The 25,993-nt window shown below is 46.0% G+C and overlaps 1 protein-coding gene across 2 annotated transcripts in view; it reads left to right on the top strand.

Moving 5' to 3' along the window:
- Positions 1-419: 419 nt before the first annotated feature.
- Positions 420-25,993, top strand: part of BDH1 (3-hydroxybutyrate dehydrogenase 1) — a 39,637-nt gene continuing 14,063 nt past the window's right edge. Inside the window, exons 1-4 of one of the 2 annotated variants that reach the window (XM_069475194.1) lie at positions 420-629; positions 11,845-11,969; positions 20,667-20,736; positions 21,502-21,612. In XM_069475194.1, coding sequence (XP_069331295.1) covers positions 11,887-11,969; positions 20,667-20,736; positions 21,502-21,612 — 264 coding nt within the window. In that variant the 5' untranslated portion in view covers positions 420-629; positions 11,845-11,886. Of the gene's footprint in view, positions 630-5,652; positions 5,815-11,844; positions 11,970-20,666; positions 20,737-21,501; positions 21,613-25,993 lie in introns of those variants that run through there. The other variant, XM_069475195.1, reaches the window with a different exon arrangement.

The following is a 25,993-nucleotide window of genomic DNA, read 5'->3' as shown; positions in this document are numbered from 1 at the left end:
CTATATTGCAGACATACTCTTCCTGACCTTCACTGTTGCATTCAATGGGAATGGTTTTGGCCCCACCTTCTTGCAAGCCTCCCTGTCTTGAAATCTTTCTCAGGTCCTGATTCTGGGCCATGCTCAGGGCACTCTCTGAATATTTCTCATCGTGTTCAGGCCAGTTCCTGTGCTACTTCGTGCCCACACACCCCTGGTAAGCTCAAGCTGGAGTCAGCAAGAGCTGTCCTTTGGCATCATTTTTTAAATGTATCCCTAAGCAGCAGCATCTACCCTTGACCTTCTGCTTGTCAGAAAGCCAAACTCACAGACATTTTAAGCTTAAATCAAACAGTTACAAAGCTGAACTTTGCCTTTTCAATGACAAATACACAAACATCCAGAACCCCTAATTATACTTTATCATTAGGTAGCTTTACTGATCACATGTGTGTGAGAATTTCCCTTCCCAGCTACAGGCAAGCATAGAAAGACTACACAGCAAGCCTGGAAGAGGTGTCTGTGGGTGTCTATTACATCCTGTCGATTGAGAATTAAGAGGGTTTCAGAGTGTCTGGTTGGTCACTTGTCTAGAGAGGATCCTGCGTGCTGATTGTGCTGAGGGAGCTTTGCAGCACCCACTGGCTAAGGTGAGAGAAAGGTGAACATGACAGCTCCCAGCAGATGGCTTGGGTGGGGCCTGGTGGAAGGAGAGGGGATAGGAGAGGAGTGACTCGGCCTTTGGAAAGAGGTGCTGGCAACTAAAACAGAGAGGCAACAGCTCTGTTTTAGATTTCCTCCTTGAAATAGCAGGCTCTGAAGAAAGGAAGAAAGAAAGAAAGAAAGAAAGAAAGAAAGAAAGAAAGAAAGAAAGAAAGAAAGAAGGGAGGGAGGGAGGGAGGGAGGGAGGGAGGGAGGGAGGGAGGGAGGGGGCAGGGAAGGAAAGAAAGAAAAGAAAGAAAAAGAAATAGCAGTCTGGTGTTCTGGTAGCAATAGCAGAAATATGTATTCTTTGGGGAAAAAATTGGGAAAAGAATTAACCAAAATAAGCATATGGTTTTGTATCTTGTTTTTAAAAACAGCTTATTGTAATATATTAAATATTCTCTGAAAAAAATAGAATTTTCAGTTCAGAAAATTAAATCAGAGTTAGGGGTTGAGAATCTTGTCCCATTTTTTTTTTGTCTTTCATAGTTTATATACTTAACTAGAATCTATAACTTTTCCTAGTTGAGGGCATCCAAAGTTGGCATCTGTATTGTACTGATTGAAAGAAATTCCAGCTTCTGTTGGATTACCCACAGAAATGGTGCACAACTGGTTATAAAAATTTTTGTACTCCAGATAGCCTTAAAAACTGGGATTTATTTTTTTAATCCCTTTCTTCAAAGAAAGCAGCTCAGGACAATTGGTGGTGTGCTTAAAGTCCAGTCTTTTGCATACGACAGAATTGGGTGGGATCTGCCTCTTGTGTTGTCAAACATTATTCTGGATGTTTCTGTGAGGGTGTTTTGAACTGAAGGTCCATTTATACTGATGGGTGAGATCTGTCTTTACCACTTCCTAGTTGTGTTGTTGTGGGCAAGGATTTTGACCCCGCTAGGTCTCAACTTCTTCAACTGCAAGATGGGGGATAATCTTAGGTTACTTTTAGGATTATTGCAAGATTAATTAAATAATACATAGAAGGCTTTTGGCTCAGTGGCTGGTACATAGTGATCAGCCATTATTTGCTAAGGTGTAGTATTATTGAAAACAGGGACCTGCATTGATTTATCATTGCATTCTATGAACATAGCGCAATCCCTGGATTTAATGAGGGCACAAGCAATGTAAACTGAATGAATGAATTTATGGGATGTGTAGCTCATGGTGGGATGGGCAGAAGTGGGGCACAGTTGAGTTTTTATCCTCTCATATTGTTCCCTCTTCAAAGATGCCGATAGCCTCAAAAGAACTTTGCTTAAATTTCTAGACAACCCATCTCCATACACAAAATGCTGCGACTTAAACAATCATTTTACTGAAATGTATTAGGGCACAGAGACAGAGGGGAGTGCCACTCTTTTCCCCTTGAGGCCAAGCCCTTGTTTTACTTGCTCAGTCACTGCCACTTAGTGGCGGCTCCTCCAGGTGTCAATCATCTGCAGAATTCAGTTTTGTAGTCATGTTCGGATCAACTGTCAGGGCTCTTTTCAACATGCTAGATTCTGAGCACCCCCACAGCTTTGTTTTAGAAGCAGCACATCAGTCTTCTTCTTTCCTTCACGGCAATTATAGAAAAAGCTACTAGATACCTCTGGAATTCTACAGATTAAGGCCATGATTTCCAGCAAAAACAGTTTTTTTTCAAGAAAATTCAGTTGCATCAAATCAGAAGACCCGGGGGGCGGGGGGAGGGGGCAGTAGATGGTGTTATTGTTCTCTATCCCCCAGTGTGCTACACCCTTGGGCTCCTCAAGGACTTGGAGGTGGCCGGCTAAGGGCAGGATTTTACCTGGAATGCCCAGTATTTGACACTTAACACTGAGGGCAGAGAAGACCAGGGGCATTCAGAAATGAGGCAGTGCCCGATCCAGCAAGGGAGCAGCTGGGAAATGATTAGCTTGAGCTGGTATCAGAGAAGGGTGTGAACTAGGAGGCAATTAGGAGCTGATCCAGGGCCAGGAGAAAACACCGTGGTATGTCAGGGCGGGGGGCTATTTTAGAGATGCTTCATTCTGAGAATCTTTCAGGATACTACCTCTTCTACAAAGCCTACCCTGAACCCCCGTCAGAACTCTGACCACACTTATATGTCCGTCTTATAGAAGACTTACAGAACTTCTAATGATTCACTTAGCTTATGTACATATCTCATTTCTCCCCTTGAAGGCAGGGACGGAGGGCTATTTTCCTCCCAAACCTAGCTTGGTGATTTGCAACAACACCCTCTTGGTGCTGAGGGGAGATGTGCTAGGTGCTGAAGACCCTGGTCTGAGGCCTTGTATTCATATCTGGGCAGAGAGGAGCTGCTCTTACAGGGGTTGGGGGAAGACAGAACCTTGGCATATGCTGTGTTGGGAGTGACCTGGTTCCCACAGTCCCTGCTGACAGTTTCTCCAGTTCCAAAATCAACAGCCAGGCCTCAAAAAGAGGAGAAAGGTCTCAGGTGTGGCTAAGACTGGCTTTGTCTGACTCTCAAAGTCCCAACCTTTCAGCTGGCCCTTTCTCCTGGGAGTCTGTGATATTTTCTGCCTCTCTCTGAGAGTTTATTAGTGATTCCCTAGAAGGCAGAGCAGTTGGGAAATAAAGGAGCAAAAGCCCAAACCAAACAAATCAATTAACCCCTCATCAGCAGGGTTGGGAATGGTCTGGTGACAACAAGATCTAAAAGGCAGGCTGAGATGCCACTTTTGGGTTAACCATTGGCTTAATGTGGCTTCCCCCCAAAAAGCAGAGCCTGAGCAAGGACTTCTGTACAGTAGTTTATTTGGGAATGAATCTGTTTTGTATGGTTAAAATAAGGTGATGATCAAAGTATGATTTCACAAATCACATGGTTTATTGCCATACAGAGAGATTATTCTTTTTTCACAATTCTTGAAAAGGGGGAGCATAACAAGAGCAAATCTCACAGGGCATATACTTGATAGACTAGACTAGGTACATTAACCACATAATGGATGAGTTCTGATTTCAATTCGAGTCCAATTTTAAAGTTCAATTGCTCAATTAGAAAGGAAGCAGGCTTCTGTGGGTATAAAGCCTGATCAGGGTTTGAGGCATACCTTTCTAGGAGAGCATCTCTGGAGAAACAGCTTGACCAACACAACTGAGATCCGTGAAGACAGGCAAGGTCCCTCTATGCTGGAGGGCGGTGCTGGTGTTAGGAGGCAAGGATTCAGAGACTAGCTCCAAGGTTGACAGAGTAGCCCCGCCACAGCCCAAGCTCTCAAAGTATCTGTCAAAATCTTGAGCTCATATGTTTTGGAGTCCAGTAGTTGAGGTCACTAACTCACTTATGTGGTCTGATAAGGTGTGATGTAACATTCTCTTGGGAAGGGGGAGTTCATTCCCTGTTCTTATCAGCAAAACATGTCACTCACTTAGCAAACTATGTGTTTGGAATCATTTCAAAGCTACGTAACAAAATCCCAGTGAATGGGAAGGGAGGACTGGGAAGAGTTAAACAGCGAAGGAAGGAAACAGAAAGGCAATTAAGGGGACGTTATTGAATTGATCAAGTTGATCACTACTACGGGCAAATGGCATGTTATCATTTTAGGAGCTGTGTAGAATGTACCTCAGAATTGCCCACCAGAAGAATGGAAGAGTGGAATATTTTTCCAGCAGTTCCCATCTGGTCAAAGGTTTTCCTATGAGGTGTTAGTTCCTTTGCACTTCCAGGTTTGCTCATGTGTCAAAATGGGCAGTGGGTTCTGCAAGGGTCCTAGGTTGCAGTGACAGAGAGGCAGGGAGATACCAGGTACAGCTGAGGCAAGGTGCTCTCAGGTTACACCTGTGTGCAGCTGGCTGCCACGGCACAGCTGGGCTGGGAAGACGTGAGGCCACTGGAGGTGACTGATAGTACCTCAGAGAGGTCAAATGTCCTTCCTTTGTCTTCCATAAGTAGAACTATAATTCCATCTAATTCTCAGTCCAAAATCACGATCTATGGTTTTCCTAGGTGGAAAGATTAATTCTTCCTTTAACTACTTTTCCAGCAATGCAAAATCCTCAAAGCGTAACCTGTAGCGATTTATTGTCATCGCTGTGGTATCAGTACGATGTACGGAACAACTATTCTGAAACACCCGTCCCTGAAGCAAATACGCTGGCTCGAGTCTGTGAAATGGGTACAGAAAACCAAGTGCATCCTCCCTTCCTGACTCTCCCAGTCTTCAAGGCTCTATGCATCAGGAGCTGGGGATAAAGAAGGAAGACACAGCCTCAGCCCTCAAGAAGCTCATGGAAGGGAGCTAACAGGTTTCTTTACAGCCCCTCCAGGCCGGTAATTCCATCCCGTTTTTATCCGCCTGGTCCGTTTCTATTCAGTCCTTTTCTGTAATTTACCTAAACATTGCTCTGCCATTAATTCGCCTTGGTATCTTCTCTCCTCAGCCTGTTTCTCATCCTGGAAACTGAGGTGTGTTGGGGGGTAGAGGGGTTGGCAGGGCAGCCTGACCTGTGGCCAATTGCCCTCCAGTGTTCTACTGTTGAAACTCGGGGTAGCTTTGCTATTCTTAAATTATTTTTAAAGACTCTTAGGAGCAAATCTTTAAATAAATTCCATCTGATCAAAAGAAATTTAAAAACCAACCAACCCACCCACCCTGATGAGTTCTAAAGACAGTAAACACGCACAGGACCTAGAAGGAACCTCGTCCTCACCAGGGTTTTCCTTGCTTCTAGGAGTGGCACCTTCTCCCCGCCCACAGTCCGGGGGTTGAAACCTTTCCGCACCCTCTGCCTCCCCTCCCCGCCGTCCCGCCGTCCGGAAGGGAGATGGAGGTGGAGATCTGCTCCCGGCTTGGAGCCAAGATGGACGGGCAGGAATGGGTTAATCCCTGGCTGGGTGACCGGCGAGATGGAGGACCTCCAAGGGAGGAGGGCCGGGCCGCTCCGGGACCAAGGGCGAAGGAGGCGGCGCAGGAGCACTCCCCGCCCCGCGACGCCCACCGGCGCGCCCCGCCCGGCGCGGCCCGAACGCGCGCACTCGAAGTGTGCAGGCGCCTCCGGGTGGCAGAGGCGGGAGACAGCCGGAGAGCCGGTAGGGGGCTTCGAGAAGGAAGCCACGGCAGCGCCCCCATCCGGTTTTGGATAAGAGGAAGGGTCTGCGTCTCTGCAGCTCAGGTGGGGCGGCCCAGCGCCCTGTGCTCGTTCGGTTCGTCCAGGCGCGGCCCCTTAGCCCAGTAGCCGGGATAGGGTGGGGAAGGTGCTTCGCACCCTGTAGGCCGAGCCCTGTGGCCGCGGCAGGGTAAAGATAGGAGGATGGGCCGATCTCGCCCAGACCAGTCTCAACTCCAGGTGGTCCCCACCCGCTGCCCTGCCGGGTTCCTCTCCCCGCGTCTCCAGTGGCACGGTCTGGCGTTTATTATTCGGAATAATGTGCCCAGTAGGAGGAAGCCCTGGGTTGAACACGCGGCCCAGCGGCTCCCAGGTGAAACCCTCGGGACTCATAGTTCCCTGCCCCAGGCCCCAAGATGGGAAGGAACCGGCCAAGGTCACATCGTAGTGAAAGGCCAGGACCGAAGCCCGTAGTCGTGCCTTCCAGCCCGGGGCTCTCGGTGCTGCTCCCTTCCCGAACGCATCTCCCCGTTTCGGATCGCGTCCCTCACCCTCCTCTTGCGTCCTCCCCGAGGCTGTGTTCTCGGGGGTCTGGGGGACTCTCCCTCCCGCCCACTGAGCACTCGGGAAGGATTCCGGATAGCGGTCAGGCTGCCAGTCCACACGACTGAGCAAGACCCGAGCCGGTGGTTACTGAAGGGCGGGGTGGGTCGCAGAGCCGGGGAAGGAGGAGGAGCTGGCCAGGTCGGGGGCCTGCCGGGGATGCTGGAGTGGCGGCTGGCCCGGGTCGGCCGGCTAGGGGCGGGGTCCAGAGTCACGGTGGCTCACTGGCGCGAGGACTACGGGGCTTTGTCTGGGCGGTGCCGCCTCGCCCAATGAGGAGCGCGCCCCTGGCCTAGCCCCTTTGGCTCCCCGCCCGCCGGCCAGCTAGCTACTAGGGACCGCGGCGCTGGGATTGGCTGCGCTGCCCACGGCGCGGAGCTAGGCGGCGCCTGCGCGCTGGAGGGGGCCTGGGACCAAGTGGGTCTAGGCAACCTGAAGGGGCCTGCGGGAGCCTGACCGTGCATCCTGCGCTCGGCCACTATAAGACTGCGCCCAGCTGGGGGAGGGTTTGGCGCTGAGCTTGGCGTTGAATTCTGAGCAGCTTTTTCCAGCCAGTCGGCTAACTGCCCAAAGTCAGCTGATGCAGAGTCACCCGCCGTTCATACTTTGAGGGGTTGCAGAGGCATATATTCCATTACAGAAGGCTGCCTGCAGGCCTTCTGCCGCCAAGATCCGCTGTGACGAGCAAATGCCCTTCTTTTTACTAGATCCGTTGGAGGCCAGCCCTGTACAGAGCATACATACACCTGGCAAGCCAAAAGGCTGACCTTTGAAATTTGCATAGCTTTCATATTCACTCAATACACCTTTATAGAGTCTCCACTTCCTGGCAGGTGCCAGAGTAGAGATTTTGAGGAGCCAGAAGACAGTGATTCTACATGTGGATTCTGTCTGTGGGGTGCTCACAGTCCAGGTGGGGATTGGTGGTTGGGGGCTTGTGAATAGTTATAAACAGAAATCCGTCTAATACTATCCTGACTAGGAAAGTGATATTACAAAGGCACAGAAGGAAGTAGATTGGGCAAAAGATTGATTTTTTTTATTTAGGTGGTTAGGAAAGGCAGCTTAGAGTAGGTGTTATTTGAACCAGCTAGGACTTGGGCAGATGAAGACGGATTTGGTATAGTATGGAAGTTGGAAAGTACAGGGCTTCTTGAGGGGTGGTGTAGAAATGGTTTAATAAGAGTAGATGAGAAAAATATAGTTGCAGATATGATGGGGGGGGGCCAGGTGAGGACTAGATATACTCTGATTTGAAATGTGGTAAGCACTTGTGAATAGTAAGGCTCCTTAATTCATCAATTGTGCTAATGTCATTTTTTTTTTTTTTTTTTTTACTTCTAGGCTACATTGTGGCCCTGGATTACATCCATAGCTTCTAACTGGTCTCCCTGCTTCTGTTCTTGTCCATCCTCAATCTGTTATTAACCCAGTGAAAGTTATCTTATTAAAATGTAAGTTTGCTCATGGTACTCCCCTGCTTAAAACTCCTTTTTGAAATATTATGTGCCTATTGTGTGCAGGGAACTGTACTATGTGTTGGAGATACAACAGTGAACAAAACAAAAATTTCTCTTCTCAAAGAGCTTGCATTTTAATGGGACTGAAAGACAACAAATAAGATAAATAAGTACAATATGTAAAATGCTATGATATGGTAAGTGCCAAGGAGGAAAATAAACAGGAAGCAGAGAAGGGAGATAGAAAATGTCAGGGTGGGGGTGGAATTGATGGGTGGCCAAGGATGTCTTACTGAGTAAATATTTGAGTAGAGGACTGAAGTGAGCCCTGTGGATACTGGGGGAAGAGTGTTCCAGGTAGAGGGAACAGTAAGGACAAAAGCCCTGTAGCAGGAGCTGGCCTGTTCCCAGGACAGCAAGGAAGCCACTGTGACCAAAGTGTGACCTACCTTTAGTGCGTTTTAGTCAATATTGTTTTGGTGCCAGGTAACAGAAACTTTAACCTTGCTTCAAAAACACAGAGAATAAAGACACAGCATGCCTTACAGAGCTGGAAGACAGGAGGGCAGCTGCTGCTGTTGCTTTTCTCTTTTCCACCTCCATCTCTTTTGCTTTCTGCATGTGTGTCTTTTCTCTCTCTCTCTCTGCAGATTGGATTGGCTTTCTCCCTTTCTCTCTGGCTTCAGGGCCCAATGTAGTGTAGCTGCCCTCCCCAGCAGCCAGAGCACATGTCCCTGCCCCACAGAGGCTGGCTGGCATTCTTTCACAGTGCCAGGGGACAGAATGATGGGTTGGTTCATCTTGAGTCTGGTGTCTCTCCCTGGCCCAGTCCTCCATAGCCAAGGGTGCAGTCTCTCAGTCCAGCTACAGCTGCAGAGGCCAAATCTGTGGGGGAGGGACAGGTCTGAGAGGAGAGGGGGTCAGGTGAGCAGGACAGACCTCCAGGAAGTGACCACTGTAAAGAGTGTGATATGTTATCTGACGAGAACTGGCCATCAGCCTAATCTGGTGACTAGAATGTCTCTCAGACTAATCAAGGTGTCTGCATTAGGTGTGCCTGTGCTGAAGTGGGCTATGCAGTCAAATCCTTGGCCTTTAATGAAGGTCTCTGTGAAACAAGCTATAGGAGTGTCATCTGCACTTATGATAAAATGGTGGTAAGAACATTGTCTACTGTATCATTTTATGTTCCTATATAATTCTTTTGTTCCAGAATGATTACCTCTCAAAGGAATGGTAGATGTCTTTCTGAATGAGGGCTTTAAAACTTGTCATGTTTCCCTTTTGGGTGATTTCAAGGATGGTCCCCTTGACCGTGCAGTTATCATGCACAGCTGAGCTGGGCTGGAACTTTCAAGCACGACTATACCAAATGATCAGAGGGAAATGGCCAAAGGATAATATAGATCTGTCTGGGCAGGGATCTCAAAACTCCAATGACCACAGTGTCCAGGCAATTAACAAAGGTGATGTGGGTAGTTTTAAGACGGTAGGTGCAAGCTGTTTGTATTGAGTTCCAGCATAACTTAGCTGCCTAGTTACATTGCTTTTTAAAACACTAGGTTGGCCAGACAAATCAGCTAAGTAGTGCATGTTGGAGGCAAGCTGCCAGTTGTTAGACTTTGGGATCTGATACAGGAGCTCACTGGTCTTAAGCTCTTCAGTGCGAGGTCCCTGCCTAAACCTAGCTTACCCTCCTCAGTGGAACAGTACCTTCCCCTCCCACTTAGTAGTGCCAATGGTCCATCTAGATTTCATGTCCAGAAACACAGGAGTCCTCTTTCCTGCCTAAGGCCTGCCTCCTGTGCTCCTGTTTCCTGTGGATGCCCTGCCTCTTCTGAGAATGTCAGTACTAGGAATGTCTGCCTCTTTTAGGGGAGATGCTGCTGCCACCCACAGGAAGGCCGCCAGCTATGTCCTCTGCAAGATAGTCATGCAGAATGCAATATGGCGAGCCAGCACCAGGACAAGGATGCACACACTTTCTTTTTTTTTTTTGAGGGGGCGTGCTTTGCATGAGTTATGCATTGACAGTGGGGAGGGGTTGCCCTTGAGAGCAGACCCAAGTGTTCTTATCATGAGAAAACTTTCATTGAGATTACAGATTGATATGTGAGATTACAGATTGATTTATTTTGTAACTGTATCTTATGAGTTCAGTTCCTGGGGATCAACCCCCCTGAGTCCAGTCATCCTGGGACAGCTAAGTACAGCATTTCAAGGCTAACAAGACTGTCCCCCACCCCCACAGGTCCTCTGCTTTCTCCTTACAGCACCTGCCTCACACAAATATTTCTTTTCCTAAACCAAAAGGCAAATGAGTAGCGTTTCAAGTTTGAGAACTTAGTGTTTAGGGAGAATACAGGCTGACTTTCCACTCCTGAGAGCCTCCTTGTGTCAGCCTTGTCCTAGGCATTGAGGATTTCCTGATGATCAATATAGATGAGGCTTTTGGCCTCACTGAGCTTATGATCTATTAGGGGAAGGTAATGGAAATAAACAAGCTAATTTTGGATTAAGATAAGTGCTATGGGAGTGATCTCAGAGACAGCAACCTCCGTGTGTTGTACGAGCGCTACTTCAGCAAGCGGGTCAGGGACAGCCACTCTGAGGCCTAAAGGGTCAGAGGACTTGGCATCCAGGGTGAGGGCAGAGCGAAGGCCCGGCTCTGAGGCAGGAGATAGCTCAGCCTGGCAAGGAACTGTCAGAAGGTCAGCCTTGGCCACGGTGTCGTGAGCAAAGGGGCGGTTAGAAAGGGAGGCGGAGGGCAGCCCCAACAGGCATGGAGGGGAGGATTTAAGCAGGGGAGTTGCATAAACTGACTGGTGTTATAAGGATCTCAGCAAAGTGTGGTGTGTGGGGGCAGAAGCACAAAGATAACACAAGCCGAAAGCCCCCTGCCTGCTTTCCTTTCCTGAGGATTAAACAGATTACACACCTCCACCTGCCTCCCGCCGTGCACATTGGCCAGTGAAGAAACTTGCTGCTGACCTGTTGGCCCAGGAGGCTGGTAACAGTCAGGTTTGGGGTGGCAGCACACAGGCGGGCGGGAGCTGCCTCCCAGGCAGGGCCTCAGGACTGGAGAGAACAATGTGACACACCACAGCCAGGTCAGCAGGGAGAGGCCAGAACCCGTTTACCAGGAAGAACAACAGCTCCCTCGGGCTCTCCTGGCCTCACTCAACTCCCACTCAGCTCCCCCTTCCCTCCATTAGGCCTGGAGAAGGCACTGTTTACCAGAATAGGAGGGCAGCTAACTGCACATGTTAACTGACAGTTAGTAACCCATGGCTAGTCACGGTGCTAAGTAGCCTTAAGGCACCAAGGGATACATGGACATATTGTAGTAAGGTTGATTTAACCTCCAGTGTGGAGGGAGGGGGAAGATTGTGCTTGTGTTTTAATTTTGATTGAGTCTCTCATTTTGTAGCTCCAACTCCGTGCTGTAATGAGTCACTGATGAACTCAGCCTCAGCCAGAGCCCCTGTGTTTGTCGGGGCCGGGGCAGCGAGGTGGAGAGCTGGGTCACGTGGTGGGTGGCGTGGGGCTGGACAAGCTGCCTGCAGAGGCATGGGGGCACATCAGCAGTGAAGGCTGGTGCCCTGGGTCACCACAGGTGGATGTTTTGGTAGGTATGAAGAACACAGACAAGGCGCAGGACACACTGAGTCAGAGTCCCCAAGAGGTTAAGTCCCTGAGTCTTCTAGTGGATATCTGGTTTGGGGATCTCTGCTCTGTGCCAACCTCTCCAAGTTACAAGTGGGTGATGACCCGTCCAGGGTTGCCCAGTGCATGCGTGGCACAGCCAGAGCCAGAACCCAGGTTTCCAGACACCCTGGCTCCTGACTTTTCCCATCACATGGGGCTGCAGCTTGAGAGAGAGGTGCAGGAGGGGACTGTCTGCGCCTAGGACTGGACCTGGGTGGAACAGTGCCAGCCCTGTTTGACTCTCACAGCCTGAAAGAAGCATGGCCACTCTGGCTAATCCCCTGAAGGCAACAAGGTAATGCTGAGGGTGCATTTTGTGTTTCAGAACCACCAGGAGGAAGTGGCCATTCAACCTCTCGTTGCCACAATGCTGGCCACCCGCATCTCCAGACCCTTGTCACAGCTGCCCAGAAAAACCCTAAGTGTCTGTGATAGAGAAAATGGATCAAGGTAAGCAACTAAGGATGGAGATGGCCTTGAGGATCACACTTTCTGGGCAAGCAGAGCCTTTCACACATGGATGATGCAGGTGGTGATGAGATGTCTCTCAGTACCTGTGTCTACAGGCAAAGGAAACCCAAACATGTCCTCGGAAGACAGACTTTCTCAGGACTCACAGAGCAAAGAAGAATATCTTTCACAATGGCTTCTTAAAAACCTCTAAAAATCACTTTAGACTTGTACAAAATTTGTACAAATAGTACAAAAGTTCCCCAGATCCCCTTCACCTAACTTCCCCAAATGCTGACACCTTACACAACCATAGTGCAATGATCAAAATCAAGAAACGACCCTTGACATAACACTATTAACTCATCTACAGACGTTACTCAAATTTTGCCAAGTGGCCCCAGGATGGGCCTTTTTCTGGTCCAGGTTACAATCCAGAATCCCACATTGCATTTAGTTGTCATGTCTCCTTAGTCGCTTCCTTTTGGGGACAGTTCCTCAATCTTTTTTGTTCATTACCTTGACACTGTGGAAAAGTACTGGCTGGTTATTTTGCAGACCGTCTCTCACATTGGTTTGTGTGCTACTTCCTCACGTGTGCGTGCTCGGCAAGAAGCCTGTGGCAGTGAGCGGTGCGTCATGTGTAACGAGGTCCATCATGTTCATCTTGTTCAAGTGTCTCATTACTTTGGTCACTTGGATAACTGCGCTTTTCAAATTTTACATGTGAAACCAGTTAACTAAAATGTCCTGAAACTTCGCTGAACTGTTTGCGTGATTAAAGGAAGCATTGAGTACAGATTAGGCAGCTCTTCTCTGAGAGCTTCTGGAATTGCTTTTTCCAAGGGGGTTCAGTGGGCTCTGCGGCCACATTTTACTCTTTGCAGCCTGAGGAAGGAGAACATAAGAAATGCCTGTTTCTTTGTTATATTTGAGGGGAGTGAAATTGAGTGTTAGGTTAAATTCAAAGTCCCAGGTGTTAGAAAATTGATATTTTCTATGTCAATAAATATGTTTAGAAGAACATGCTTTTAGCAGCATTTGCTTAAATGCATTTCCAAGAGATACAGAGGGGTGGCTTGGAGATGGGGTTTCAACTCTCAGAGGACACCATATGAGAAGAGTTTAGAAAGGCCCCTTCTGCAGAGGTGGCAGGAAGCCATTGCCATCCAAGAAGGGATGGAGCCTAGCTCTGTTGAAGGGCTTTTGAAACGTGATTTTCTGTAATTTTTTTTTTCCAGTGAGTGATTCATAAAAATGGCAAAATCTGTCTTAATTGTGGCTTTTAGAGATTTCTGGAAATTATTTTTTATAAAGGAGAAACTAATCCCAAAAGAAGTTAAAGTATTTTACAAAGGTTTTGTCCTCAAATTAAAGGGAAGTGAGGCATTAGTAAAGCTTCTGGCTCATTTGAGAGGAAAGACAGGCTGTCACAGGGAATTCTGAATCTTCTGGATGGATCGAGAAGTAACTTGGTTAGGTTGAGAGGCGTGGCGTGGGGGACAGAGTGGTCAGGGCAGAGCTGAGTCAGAGTGCATTAAATGTCCTTAGGGTGAAGGCTTTGGCAGTATGGAGGGAGACCCAGGTGCAGAAGGAGGCTGGCATGGTGGGTGATCCCTGGGCCCAGGATCTGACAGGGGGTCTCAGTGGTGGGGGAAAATTTGGCCTGATCATTTGGCTTGAATCTCAGTTGCAAAGGGCTTCATACTGCAGTCCGCACCTGTGGGTGAATCCTGCCAACAGCATCCTTAACAAGTGACCGTACAGTCTCTATTGGAATGTGCCCGGTGACGGGGAGGTCTGTACCTCACAGCAGGCCTCCTGTCTTTGGACAGGTCTGTTGCACAGTTCTTCATACTGAGCAAAAATCTTTTCTCATGTAAATCCCACTCCTTCTTCTTGGGTCTGCCTCTGTATTCATACCAAACAAGTTAATCTTGTCTCCCCAGGGACACTAGGCCACCCCAAAACCTGCCTTCTCTTATTCCATCTGCATGTTTTTTCATTGCCTATCTCCCATGGTTTCCCCACTCGGCATCCAGATCTCTTTCTGGAATGATCTCCATTTAGCCTGTGCCCCTTCTTAAGATGTGGTGCCCCAAGCAAAACACCCACTGTTGTTTACATGCCTCAGAGCAGGGGTCACCCAGTCCCTGCCTCTGTCCAGATGAAAACCTCCCCAGGAGTGGCCTGATGTGGCCCCAGCCCTTGCCCCAACACCTGACAACCCGCTATGCTTACTGGCTCTGCACGGCCCTCAGATTTTGGCTCTGGCACCCTCTGGGGCAGGTGGCTTACTGACTCATTCCCCACTCAGAACACTACCTCCTGGATCCTGGTCACACATACCAGTGCTCAGCTCTGCCAGCCCAAGTGTGACACGTAATACTCCAGGGGCAGCCTGACCTGGGCAGAGAAGGGCTCTTGCCTCCCTTATCCCAGTTTCATCCCTGTCAAGCCTAGGCTCACATATTAGTAGCTTCTTTTGGCAGCCACATCACACTTGTGCTTCTTGGTCAACCAGACTAAATTTTTTTCATTGATGCTGCTGTGAGGCCATCTTTCCCCCCCCGAGCTGCACTTGTGCACAAGCTGCCACTTGTGTCCGTCTTAAACCCACCTTGTTAGATTAAGCCTGTTAAATCGACTCATGGCTGCTCTGAGCAGAAGGCTGGGTTACTGGTTATTATTGCTGATTCATGATGGGGGTGATAAAAGGGATAGAAAGCAGGCTGGTAAGAGAGGGAAGAAGCCAGAATTAACGCCCCAGCCATGGGGGGAAGCTCTCAAATGTGTCCTGGCAAGTTCCCAGATGCCAAGGCTCTGAGGACCAGCAGGTTCTTTCACAGTCCCTTGGGTAAGTTCCTGACTGCACCTCTTCCACTCCATGATTCTGCTTCTGGGTTAGGGCAGAAGTCAGGAAGCTCTTGTTCTCCAAATCTGGCAGTCACCCTTTTGGGATTCCACTCTTCAGAAAGTGTACTGACTAGCCTGAGTTTAACTTGTACCACCTGTGAGACCGGCCTAACTAGTGGTCTAAGTGACTTGGTTGACCAGCTGCTTGCTGCCACTGCAGGGCCCTTCTGAGCAGAGAGGACCCTCTAGGGAAATACACACTATTTTATGTGATGGGGCTTGGGCCTAACCCCTTAGGGACACTCTTAGCCCTGGCAGGCCAGTGTATTGGTTAATATTGCCTCACTCTAAGAGAGCAGAAATCCCTAGAAGTCTGGGGCTGATGTGGCTTCAGGGTCCGGAAGAAACAAAGAAGCTCCTTGCTTCTTTCTGTCATCCTAAGGGTGGCTGTCACCTCAGGGTCCCATGATACTCCACCTCCAGCCTCAGTGCAGGCAGGAAGAAGCAAGGCAACATGGAGGAAGAAAGTGGCAGCACCTGCATCAGAAAAGAAAACTGTCCCAGCAATCATTGTGGCTTCTGCTTGTGCCTTATTGGCCAGTGGTGTATCACGTGACCACTCAGTGGGCACATTGCTACCCTCAGACAAAATCCAGATTTTGTTAGTGAGGCAGATGAGAAGAATGGACATGGGCAGGCAGACAGCAGTGTCCACCACAGCTGACTGCTGGGCTGTGACCCAGACCTGATTTTGTTCACAGAGATAGGGTTTTGGCAGTAAAGAGGCTCAAAAAGGAAACCCCTAGGGGGAAAATTCTGCCCCCTCAACCCCAGGCAGTGGTTTTGAACTTTGATTGCAGGTTAGAATCACTTAGAGCACAGTGGGGGGAAAATATCCCCTGGGGATTCTGATTTAATTGTTCAGGGGTGAGGCCAGGTGAGGGAATAGTTTAAAAAGCTTCCCTGTGATTTTTTTAAAAATCATTTTATGGAGAATCTCAAACATATACAAAATTAGAAAGTAGTATATTGATCCCTAGTGTACCCCACCCCTAGGCCTCCATAATTATCAGCACATGGCCGACCTTGTTTCATCTATGTGCCCACTCCTCCCCTTACTGGGTTATTTTGAAGCAATTCCTAGGCATGATATTTTATTTACAAATATTTTAGTATCTGTCTCTAAACAAGGACCCTTTTTAATAATATAACCACACAGCTATGATTACATTCCCAAGTGATTCTAATAAAAACCAGGGAGGAGAACCTGAGAACAATTGCTCTGGACCTAGATTAACCAGCCCTTCCCAAGGACCTCTTGTACTGGAATCACCTGGGGTGAGTTAAATACGCAGATTCCCAGGGGCCACCCCTTCCTACTGAACCAGAATGTCAATGGGAGGGACCTGGGAGTCTGCATTTTAACAAGCTCCCAGGTGCTTCTTAACTAAAGTTTGAGAATTGAGGTGCTAAGGCCTTCCCAGGGCCAAGGCCCCTACATATTGAGAAGCAGCCCCAAGCCAGGGATCCCCTAGCAACTGTAGGAGCTCCACAGTGAGAGAAACTGGAGCAGGGGGAGGCAATCCCAGCAGTGGCCCAGAGGGAAAGGCTGAGAAGACAAGCGGTGCGAGGAGAGTACTCTCATGCCAGCTGGAGCTACCCCGAGGTACTCATAGCCCTGCCTCACACACCTTGTTAGGGTTCTGCCTCTCAGAGGTTGGGTGTGGAGAGTTGGAGCCCTGTGCTCTCTGGAAAAGTAAAAATGTGCCATTGACAGCTGGATATGAGTGGTAGAGCCTGGTATTACATGCCCAGAGTCAGTCAGGTTCAGGGCTGGATATACTTGAGAATGGAGAGGTGTTAGAGAATGTCTGACAACAAGTCAGTCTGAAATAAGCTCTTTCTTTTGCTGAAAGCTTTTTGTTACTTTTAAAAATGTCTGGTAATATAAACGGGGTGGCACTCTAGCCAGGACGACAGAGCAGACCCTGTCTCAAAAATATCAAAAAGTCTGCTCTCTCTAGCCAAAGGACCAGCCCAGTGAGATAGAATAAATGGGTTTATTCCACGGATCCAAGAACGGTTCACTATTTGGAAATCAATGTTATCCAGCAAATGAATGGGCTAAAGAAGAAAAATCACATTATCCTAGCTAGCAATGTAGAAAAAGCAAAATTTAACACCCACTGATGACACAAAATCTTAGAAAAATAGAAGCTGGACGTGGTGGCTCATGCCTGTAATCCTAACACTCTGGGAGGCTGAAGCAGGAGGATTGCTTGAGCTCAGGAGTTGGAAACCAGCCTGAGCAAGAGCCAGACTCATCTCTACTAAAAATAGAAAAATTAGCCAGGCATTGTGGCATGCACCTGTAGTCTCAGCTACTCAGGAGTCTGAGGCAAGAGGACCACTTGAGCCCAGGAGTTTGAGGTAGCAGTGAGCTAGGCTGAGGCCACTGCACTCTATCCACAGTGACAGAGTGAGACTCTGTCTCAAAAAAAAAAAAAAGAAAAGAAAAAAACACTGAACCTGGTAAAGAAGATTCACGATAAACCTATAGCTGACATTATACTTAATAGTGAGAGACTGAATGTTTTGCTCCTAAGATGGGGAACAAGCTAAGGATATTTGCTCTCACCACCTATCCAACACAGTGCTATAATTTCTAGCCAGTGCAATAAGGCAGGAAAAGGAAATAAAATTCTTATAGATCAGAAAATAAGAAATAAAATTCCCTGTTTGCAGATTACATGATTGTCTGCATAGAAAATCCCAAAGAATCCACAAAAAACTCCCAGAACTAATAAGGAAGTTTAGCAAGGTCACAGGATACAAGATAACACACAAAAATCAATTGTATTTCTGTATATTAGTAATGAATATGTGGATATCAAAATTAAAAACAATACCATTTATAGTTGCTTAGAAAAAAGAAATACTTAGATGTAAACATAACAAAGCATGGATAGGATGCTTTACTGTATTCAGGGATTAGAAGATGCAACAAAGTAAAGATGTCAATTTCCCCCAAATTGATATACAGGTTTAGCATAATTCCTATCAAAATCTGAAGTCAGGGCCGGGCGCGGTGGCTCACGCCTGTAATCCTAGCACTCTGGGAGGCCGAGGCGGGTGGATTGCTCAAGGTCAGGAGTTCGAGACCAGCCTGAGCGAGACCCCGTCTCTACTAAAAATAGAAAGACATTATATGGACAACTAAAAATCTATATAGAAAAAAAAATTAGCCGGGCATAGTGGCGCATGCCTGTAGTCCCAGCTACTTGGGAGGCTGAGGCAGTAGGATCGCTTAAGCCCAGGAGTCTGAGGTTGCTGTGAGCTAAGCTGACGCCACGGCACTCACTCTAGCCTGGGCAACAAAGTGAGACTCTGTCTCAACAAAAAAAAAAAAAAAAAAAAAAAAAAAAAAAAAATCTGAAGTCAGATTTTTTTCTAAAGACAAGATTATTTTAAAGTTTATGTGGAAAAGTAAAGGAAATAGAACAGGCAAAACAATTTTGAAGAAGAAAAATAAGATAGGAGCTCATAGATCAATGAAACAGAATAGAGAATCCAGAAATAGGCCCACACAAATATGCCCGACAGATTTTTGACAAAAGTGCAAAAGTGATTGAATGGAGAAAAAAATAACATTTTCAAAAAATGGTGGTAGAGCAATTAGATATTCATAAGCAAAAGACAACAACAAAACAAACTTTGACCTAAGTCTCACATCTTTTATAAAAATTAACTCAAAATTGCTCATAGACTTAAAATGTAAAACATAAAACTATAAAACTTATAGGAAAAAATAGAAGAAAATCTTTGGGTTCTAGGATTAGGGAAAGAGTTCTGAGATTTGACACTAAAAGCATAACCCATAAAAGGAAAAATGGATAAATCAGACTTCATCAAAATGAAACACTTTTGCTCTGTAATAAACCCTGTTAAGAGGATAAAAAGGAAAGTTACAGATTAAAAGTTATGCATTATCACATGTGTAACAAAGGACTAGCATCCAAAACATCTAAAAACTCAAAATTCAACAGTGAAAGAACAATCAATCCGATTAGAATATGGGAAAAAGACATGAAGAGACATTTTACCAATGAGAATATATAGGTGGTGTTATGGTCTGAATGTTTATGTATCCTTCAAATTTATATGCTGAACTCCTAACCCCCAAGATATTTGTATTAGGAGTTACAGCCTTTGGGAGGTGATTAGGTCATGAAGGCAGGGAGCTCAGAAATGGGATTAGTGCCCTTATAAAGCAGGCCGGAGAAAGACCCCTTGCTCTTCTGCCATGTGAGGCTATAGTGAGAAGACATCTGTCTATGAAGGAAGTGGACCCTCACCAGACACAGTCTACTGGCACTTTGACCTTGGACTTCCAAGCCTCCAGAATTGTAAGAAATAAATTTCTGTTTATAAGTCACCCCATTTTGTTATTGCAGTTCAAATGGACTAAAACAGCTGGCAAATAAACATGAAAAGATGTTCAACATCATTAGCTGTTAGAGAAATGCTAATTAAAACCACAATGAAATATCATGATATAGTTTTCAGCATGGCTAAAATAGAAAACAGTGACACCACCAAATGCTGGCAAGGATATAGAGAAACTGGATCATTCATAATTGCTGCTGGGAATGGAGAATGCTACAGCCACTCTGGTAAACAGTTTGGCAGTTTTGTGAGAAACTAAACATGCAACTACCATGTGACCCAGCAATTACACCCCTGGGCATTTATCCAAGAGAAATAAAAACATGTGCACAAAAACCCATAGAGTAATGTTAATAGCAGCTTTATTCATAATATCCACAAACTGGAAACAACCCAGATGTCCTTGAGTGGGTAAATAGTTAAACAAACTGTGTTACACGTAACCATGCCATGGAGCACTACTTAGCAATAAAAAGGAACAAACTATTGATACACAACATCTGGATGAATCTCCAGAGAATTATGTTAAATGAAAAAAACCAGTTCCCATTATACTGTGTAATCATACAAATGTCCATTTGTATGATATTCTTGAAATGACAGAATTATAGAGATGGAGACTAGATTAATGGTTAAAGACGGGGTGGGATAGGAAGGAAATAGGTGTAGGTATAAAGGGTGACATGAAGCATCTTTGGGGCAATGGAAATGTTCTGTATTTTTGCTGTATCAATGTCAATATCTTGGTTGTAATACTGTACTATAGTTTTGTAAGATGCTGCCATTAGGGGAAATTGGGTAAAAGGGACCTGGCATCTTTCTGTAGTATTTCTTAATTTCTTTGCTGCATGTGAATCTACAATTATTTCAAAATAAAAAGTTGAATTGAACAGAGCTTTGGGGATAGGAAGGTTAACCTACTGGGAGTTAAGACACTGAATTTGCAGAAGGCTTTAACAAAGCTGTATCACTGAAAGGATAGTGCATGCTTGCATTAGTCTGAAACATTACCTATTTATGTCACCTTGGAAAGCAAAAACTGGAACTTCATCGGAGTGAGACACAAAACAGTCAAGTTTTGACAGGGCCTCCCAACAAAAGTAGCTTCTGGACTGGTTTTATGCTCAGGAAGGTCCTTGCTGTACAGTGGAAAAGATAGCCACTGCGAATGCGGGCTCACCTTCCAGCAGCCTAGCGACGCTGGTGGAAAGAGGGCCTCTTGCTCAGCCCTACCAGCAAGCTGTCTCCAGGAGCCTGGTGTGGGGAGACGGTCATGCTACTTTATGCTGGGTGGTGGCTGAGGGTCTTCCCAGTTGCTTCTGCCCTGGGAACAAGGTCTGGGACCACAAGGGTGGGACCATAGCCCCATGCTCATGGCTTCCTTTTCTCTTGCAGACACCCACTGTTGTTTTGCTCTGCCTCCTTTAGCCCAGTTAGCCGGACATATGCTGGTGAGGTGGACCCGGTGAGTGGAAGCCCAGCTACCTGGGCACCAGTTGGATGGTCATAGCCCTTCCCCCTGACCCTCCTGGCCCTGAGCTACCTTCAGAGTAGGGCTTTAGTGCTTCCAGGACATTCAGAACCACTTTCTCCCTTACCCCTCCCGCAAAGCCCCCATCAGTGAGAACACACACCCTTCTACATGCGGGAAGCAGTAATGAGGAAGGTGTCAGTGGAGATCCGGAGGGAGCCAGAACTCCCATTTCCCACCCAGCAACTTACGGGTTAAGAGTTTAGACTCTGGGATCTCTGCCTTGATTTCAATTCCAGCTCTATCACTAACTACATTGGGCATTAAAAAAAATACCTCTGTTTCCCCACTTGTAGCGTGGTATAGTAATCATACTTACTGTATGGGGCTATTGTGAGGATTAAACAAAAATAGTCCCTGCGAAGTGCCTTGCACATGGTAGGTATTTAAAAAACACTAGCTATGATGATAAAGATGATGAAGACAATGATGATAATGGTGATCATGGGTGAGGAAGCTGAGATTCTGAAAGCAGAAGTGATTTCTCCAAGCAACACTGTTAGTGTTGACAGTCTGAGTTAAAACCTGATCTCTTGATCATGAGTCCTAGCTTTTTCCATATACCACGGTTCTTCTCCACACTCGGGGGTGGGGCCTGGGCCACTCAGGAAGCACCATTACTGCCCAGAGGGTGGGAAGCCTGGTCACTCTGCCTCAGGACCTTGGGTTTCTAACGTGGGGTCTGACCTTCTGAAACAGGTTGGCAGCAAAGCTGTCCTGGTCACAGGCTGTGACTCTGGATTTGGGTTCTCCTTGGCCAAACACCTGCATTCCAAAGGCTTCCTTGTGTTTGCTGGCTGCTTGATGAAGGTAAGAGATGGGTCATCTTCTTCACCTTTGCCCTTTACACATAGTCACTGTTTCATGGATTTTAAAAAATTGCTTTCCTAACAACTGGCTCATCTGTTGCTTAAAACAGCCTGTACCTTTTCCACTAGCTTCGGTCTCACTTGTTCTTCGTATAATAGCTTTGTCCATCCATCCGTCCATCCGTCCGTCCATCCATCCATCCATCCATCCATCCACCCACTCATTTGCCAAATGCTAATGATGTGCCTGACACTTTGCTAGGTGCTGTAGAAGAATAAGACCTGGTCCCTGCCCCACAGGAGCTCACTGTCCAGTGGTGAGGGGACAGCCATGCATAGACACTGCTGAAGAATTAGAGTGAAGAGGATTTTCAGGGATGTGCAAGAACGTTTAATGAGAGTACATAAGAGGATTGATTCTGGGCCATGGAGCATAAATAATGCTGTCATAGGTGGGGACTGATAGGAATGATTAGCCAGACAGAAGGAATAGCTTGAGCATAGGCCTAAAAGCACAGGGTCATTTGGGACACATTGAGTGGAATGAAGGGATGACACATGAGGCTACAAGAATAAGCAGGGGAGAGGTCAATTGAGAGGGTTGTGCAACCATCGCCACAGTCCACTTCCAGAACATTTCCATCTCTCACAATCTCTCTCTTGACCGTTTACAGTTAATCCCTACTCCCTACTTCTAGCCCTAGGCAGCAACTGATTTCTGTTAGATTTAGGTTTTCTGGACATTTCATCTATATGGAATCATATAGCGCAGGCATGGCCTTTCGTGCCAGGCTTCTCTCAGTCAGCATCATGTCTTTGAGATTCATCCATGTTGTAGGACGTACCAGTGGTCCATTCCTTTTTATGGCTGAATGGTATTCTATTGTATAAATATACTATATTTTTAAAACATCTATTGACTAGTCAATGCCTATTTGGATTAAAATGTTTGGATTTTTGGTTATTATGAATAATGCTGTACATATCTCTGTGTAGACATGTCTTTACCTGATTCCTTTTAATGGAATTTGCAAACCAAAGTCTGGGTATTAGGTGTGCTCATTGCTCTTGGGACACGGGGCATGGCTGATCTTTATTCCTCGCAGGGGACAGAGCTGGAAGATGTATATATAATCCACACACACATATGCACCCACTGCGTTTATATCTATCTCATATATATGATGTCATTATAACCTCGTGATTTATTTATTCTTATTTATAAGTATAAAATAAATATAAATATATAATAACACATATAAAATAAATGTAAATATATACATTTATAAATATAAATGAGAGCAGCCCAGGCTTGGGTGGCCGAGACATCCATGCCGCAGTGGCCGGGAGGGTGCGGTGGCCGGGAAGGTGTGGCTGTCCCCTGCTCCTGCAGCAGGCTTTCCTGAAGGGCAGTCTGAGCGATGCACCTCCATGGCTACCACAGTAGAGCTTAATGTTTTTCTTTTTGGCTATTGATGGAGGGTTTACAAAACACTGCTTTTAAAAGCTACTTGGATTAATTCTTGTTTTTCTGTGTCATTCTATTTATTTGAAATACAGTGCCATTTATTTACTTGTTTATGTTTTGTTTTCCCCATTCTTGCTGATGTCATTTAATTTTTGAGTATGTAAGCCTTATTAACAAGACTGTAAAGTCACAATTATATAAAAAGGTATACTCAAAGTGGTGTTACCCCCGCATCTCCTATCTTTTCCACTCTATTCTCGTCATTTCTCCCATTTTACCCAAATGTTTGCACATTGTATGTATATACTCTTTTGTACTTTTCAAAAAATTTAACAACATATCTTGGAAATCAGTCCATATGACTTCACAAAGATCTTCTTCATTTTTTTTTTAATAGCTTCACAGTACTCCATTGAGTGGGGGGACCATAATGTACTCTGTTAGTCTTCATAGATGAACTTTTGCTTTTGGTTCTTTTCAATATTTTGTAATTACAAATAATGCCAACCTTGTGACTATGTATTTTTGTATTATTGAGGGTTTATCTTTAGGGTAAATTCCTAGGGGTGAAATTGCTCTTAGGTCAGAGGGTAAATAAAACATGTTGTCATTGAAGATAGTCCCAAATTTTCCACCCATAGGGGGTTGTGTAATTTTACATTCCCATCGATAATGTATAAGTCCCTGTTTCCACATAATTTCACCCATAGAGTCTGCTTCAAGCTTTTGATTTTTGCCAATCTGATAGGTGAGAAATGTATCTCAGTGTAGTTTTAATTTATATTTCTCTTAAGTGTGCACAGCCCTGTTATTTAAGGGCATGCACCAGAAGCTGCACATGTATCACCTGTGCTCTCATTCTATTGGCCAGAACTTAGTCATGTGGCCTTACCTGGCCACCAGGGAGGCTGGGAAATGTAGTGGGTATTCTGAGCAATATGTACCTGACTCAAAAGTTAGGTGTTCCACTGCTATAGAAGAAGGGAAGAATGGACGTTTGGGACAATTTGCTGTCTCTGCTCAGTGGGTGAGACATTTTTCCTTATTTTGAAGGCAGTAAGAACACAAGGAAGGAATTTTTATACTGCATTTGATATCTTTGTAAAGTTTGATATCTGTTCAGTATAAAAATTTCAGTAATAAAAATAAGCACAAAACATAAAGTAATTCGCATTGCCATGCTCATAACATCATTCCAGATCAGAGAAGGTTTTGTTTGTCCTTTTAATCTTTACTTCTTTTGAATTATAAAAATAATGGTACATAGTCATAATAAATTCAAACAATACAGAAATGCATGATGGAAAAAAGTGAAGTCTTCCCAATCCCTTGCCCCAAGGTAACATAAATGCAGGTGTGCACATAATTTGTTACTTTTACAGTTGAGTATCCCTTACCCAAAATGCTAGGGACGATAAGTGTTTTGGATTTCAGATTTTTCTGGGATTTGGAATATTTGCATTGTACCAGTTCAGCATCCCTGATCCAAAAATCTGAAATGCTCCAGTGAACCTTTCTTTTGAGCGTCATGTTGGCTCAAAAAGTTTCAGATTTTTGAGTGTTTTGGATTTTGGATTTATGGAGTAGGGATACTCAACCTGCATAATCAAAGTTACAACGAGTTGCCTCTCACATACATCTTTGCCTGCTTTCACTGGCGATTCCTAGGACAATCTTGTAGATGTGAAAGTGCTAGTTGGAAAGGAGTGCAGCTTTTAGGTTTTGTTCAGATCTGTCAAACTGCTTCTCTAAAAGCCTCTCCATTGTGTCCTCCCCCTGGCAGGGCATGAGAGAACCTGCTGGGGAGGGCTCTGGGGAATGGGTGTGACATGCTTGGAGTTGGGTTCTCTGCGTGAGGTGGACCTGCCACTGCAGGTCCTGGCAGGAACTGTGATGCCACAAAAATGTTTTAAAGTCCTTTGCCGTGTGTTCAGTGCCTGTGCCATTGTGCTAACTTGTCCAGTGACACGGGGGGCCACAATGCAGGGCACAGGTTGCTCCGTGCTGCAGAAGAGCCTTCAAGAGGGAGTCAGGGGCTTGGGATCTAGTCCCAGATTGGCCACTAACCCAGGAATTGGACAAACACTTCCCCTCCCTGGGCTTCAGTTTCCTCTTACTTACAATAATAGGATTGGACTGGTGATCTTAGGTCTTCCACTCCTTTGGCAGTGATTCTATGATTTGGTAACTGGTATTTTGAAGAAAGGACCAGACAAGATCATTGCCAGGTTATAGGTATTGGTGTCTATCTCTTGACTCATTCCACCTGGTATCTCATGTTAGTTATGCAAATGGGAAGGCAGTCAGAGACACCTTGGGAGTTGAAAGGGGGGATTCGTTTCCAGCCTGGTGCTGAGATGTTAGCCACAGGACAGATTCTGGCTATGTCTATACCAAACACTCTGCCTGCTCTTTAGAGCTAGCCCTCCTCTTAAGCCTCAGACCTCATTGCCTCGGACTAATCAAGGACTTAGCTCGAGTGGATGTCTCCACCCTCCTACATCATTGACTACACACTCTCCACTGGACCATTCTGGTACACACACACACCCACACACACACACCCATATACCACCGCATCCTATATGCACTACCTCCCCATTTCTCTGCTCCCCTTTGTAGAAAAGCACCCATAGAGGGTTGTTTATAGTATTTTCATATATTTACCTCCTTTTTTTTTTTTTTTTTTTTGACAGAGTCTTGCTCTGTTGCCTGGGCTAGAGTGCCGTGGCGTCAGCCTAGCTCACAGCAACCTCAAACTCAAGCGATCCTCCTGCCTCAGCTTCCCGAGTAGCTGGGACCATAGACGTGTGCCACCATGCCCAGCTAATTTTTTTTCTATATGTATTTTTAGCTGTCCAAATCATTTCTTTCTATTTTTAGTAGAGACAGGGGACTCGCTCTTGCTCAGGCT

This window comes from Eulemur rufifrons, chromosome 7 (assembly GCF_041146395.1).
Source record: "Eulemur rufifrons isolate Redbay chromosome 7, OSU_ERuf_1, whole genome shotgun sequence".
Lineage (NCBI taxonomy): Eukaryota > Metazoa > Chordata > Mammalia > Primates > Lemuridae > Eulemur > Eulemur rufifrons.
Note: the sequence above shows the minus strand (reverse complement) of the source record. Positions and strands in the feature narration are given on the sequence as shown.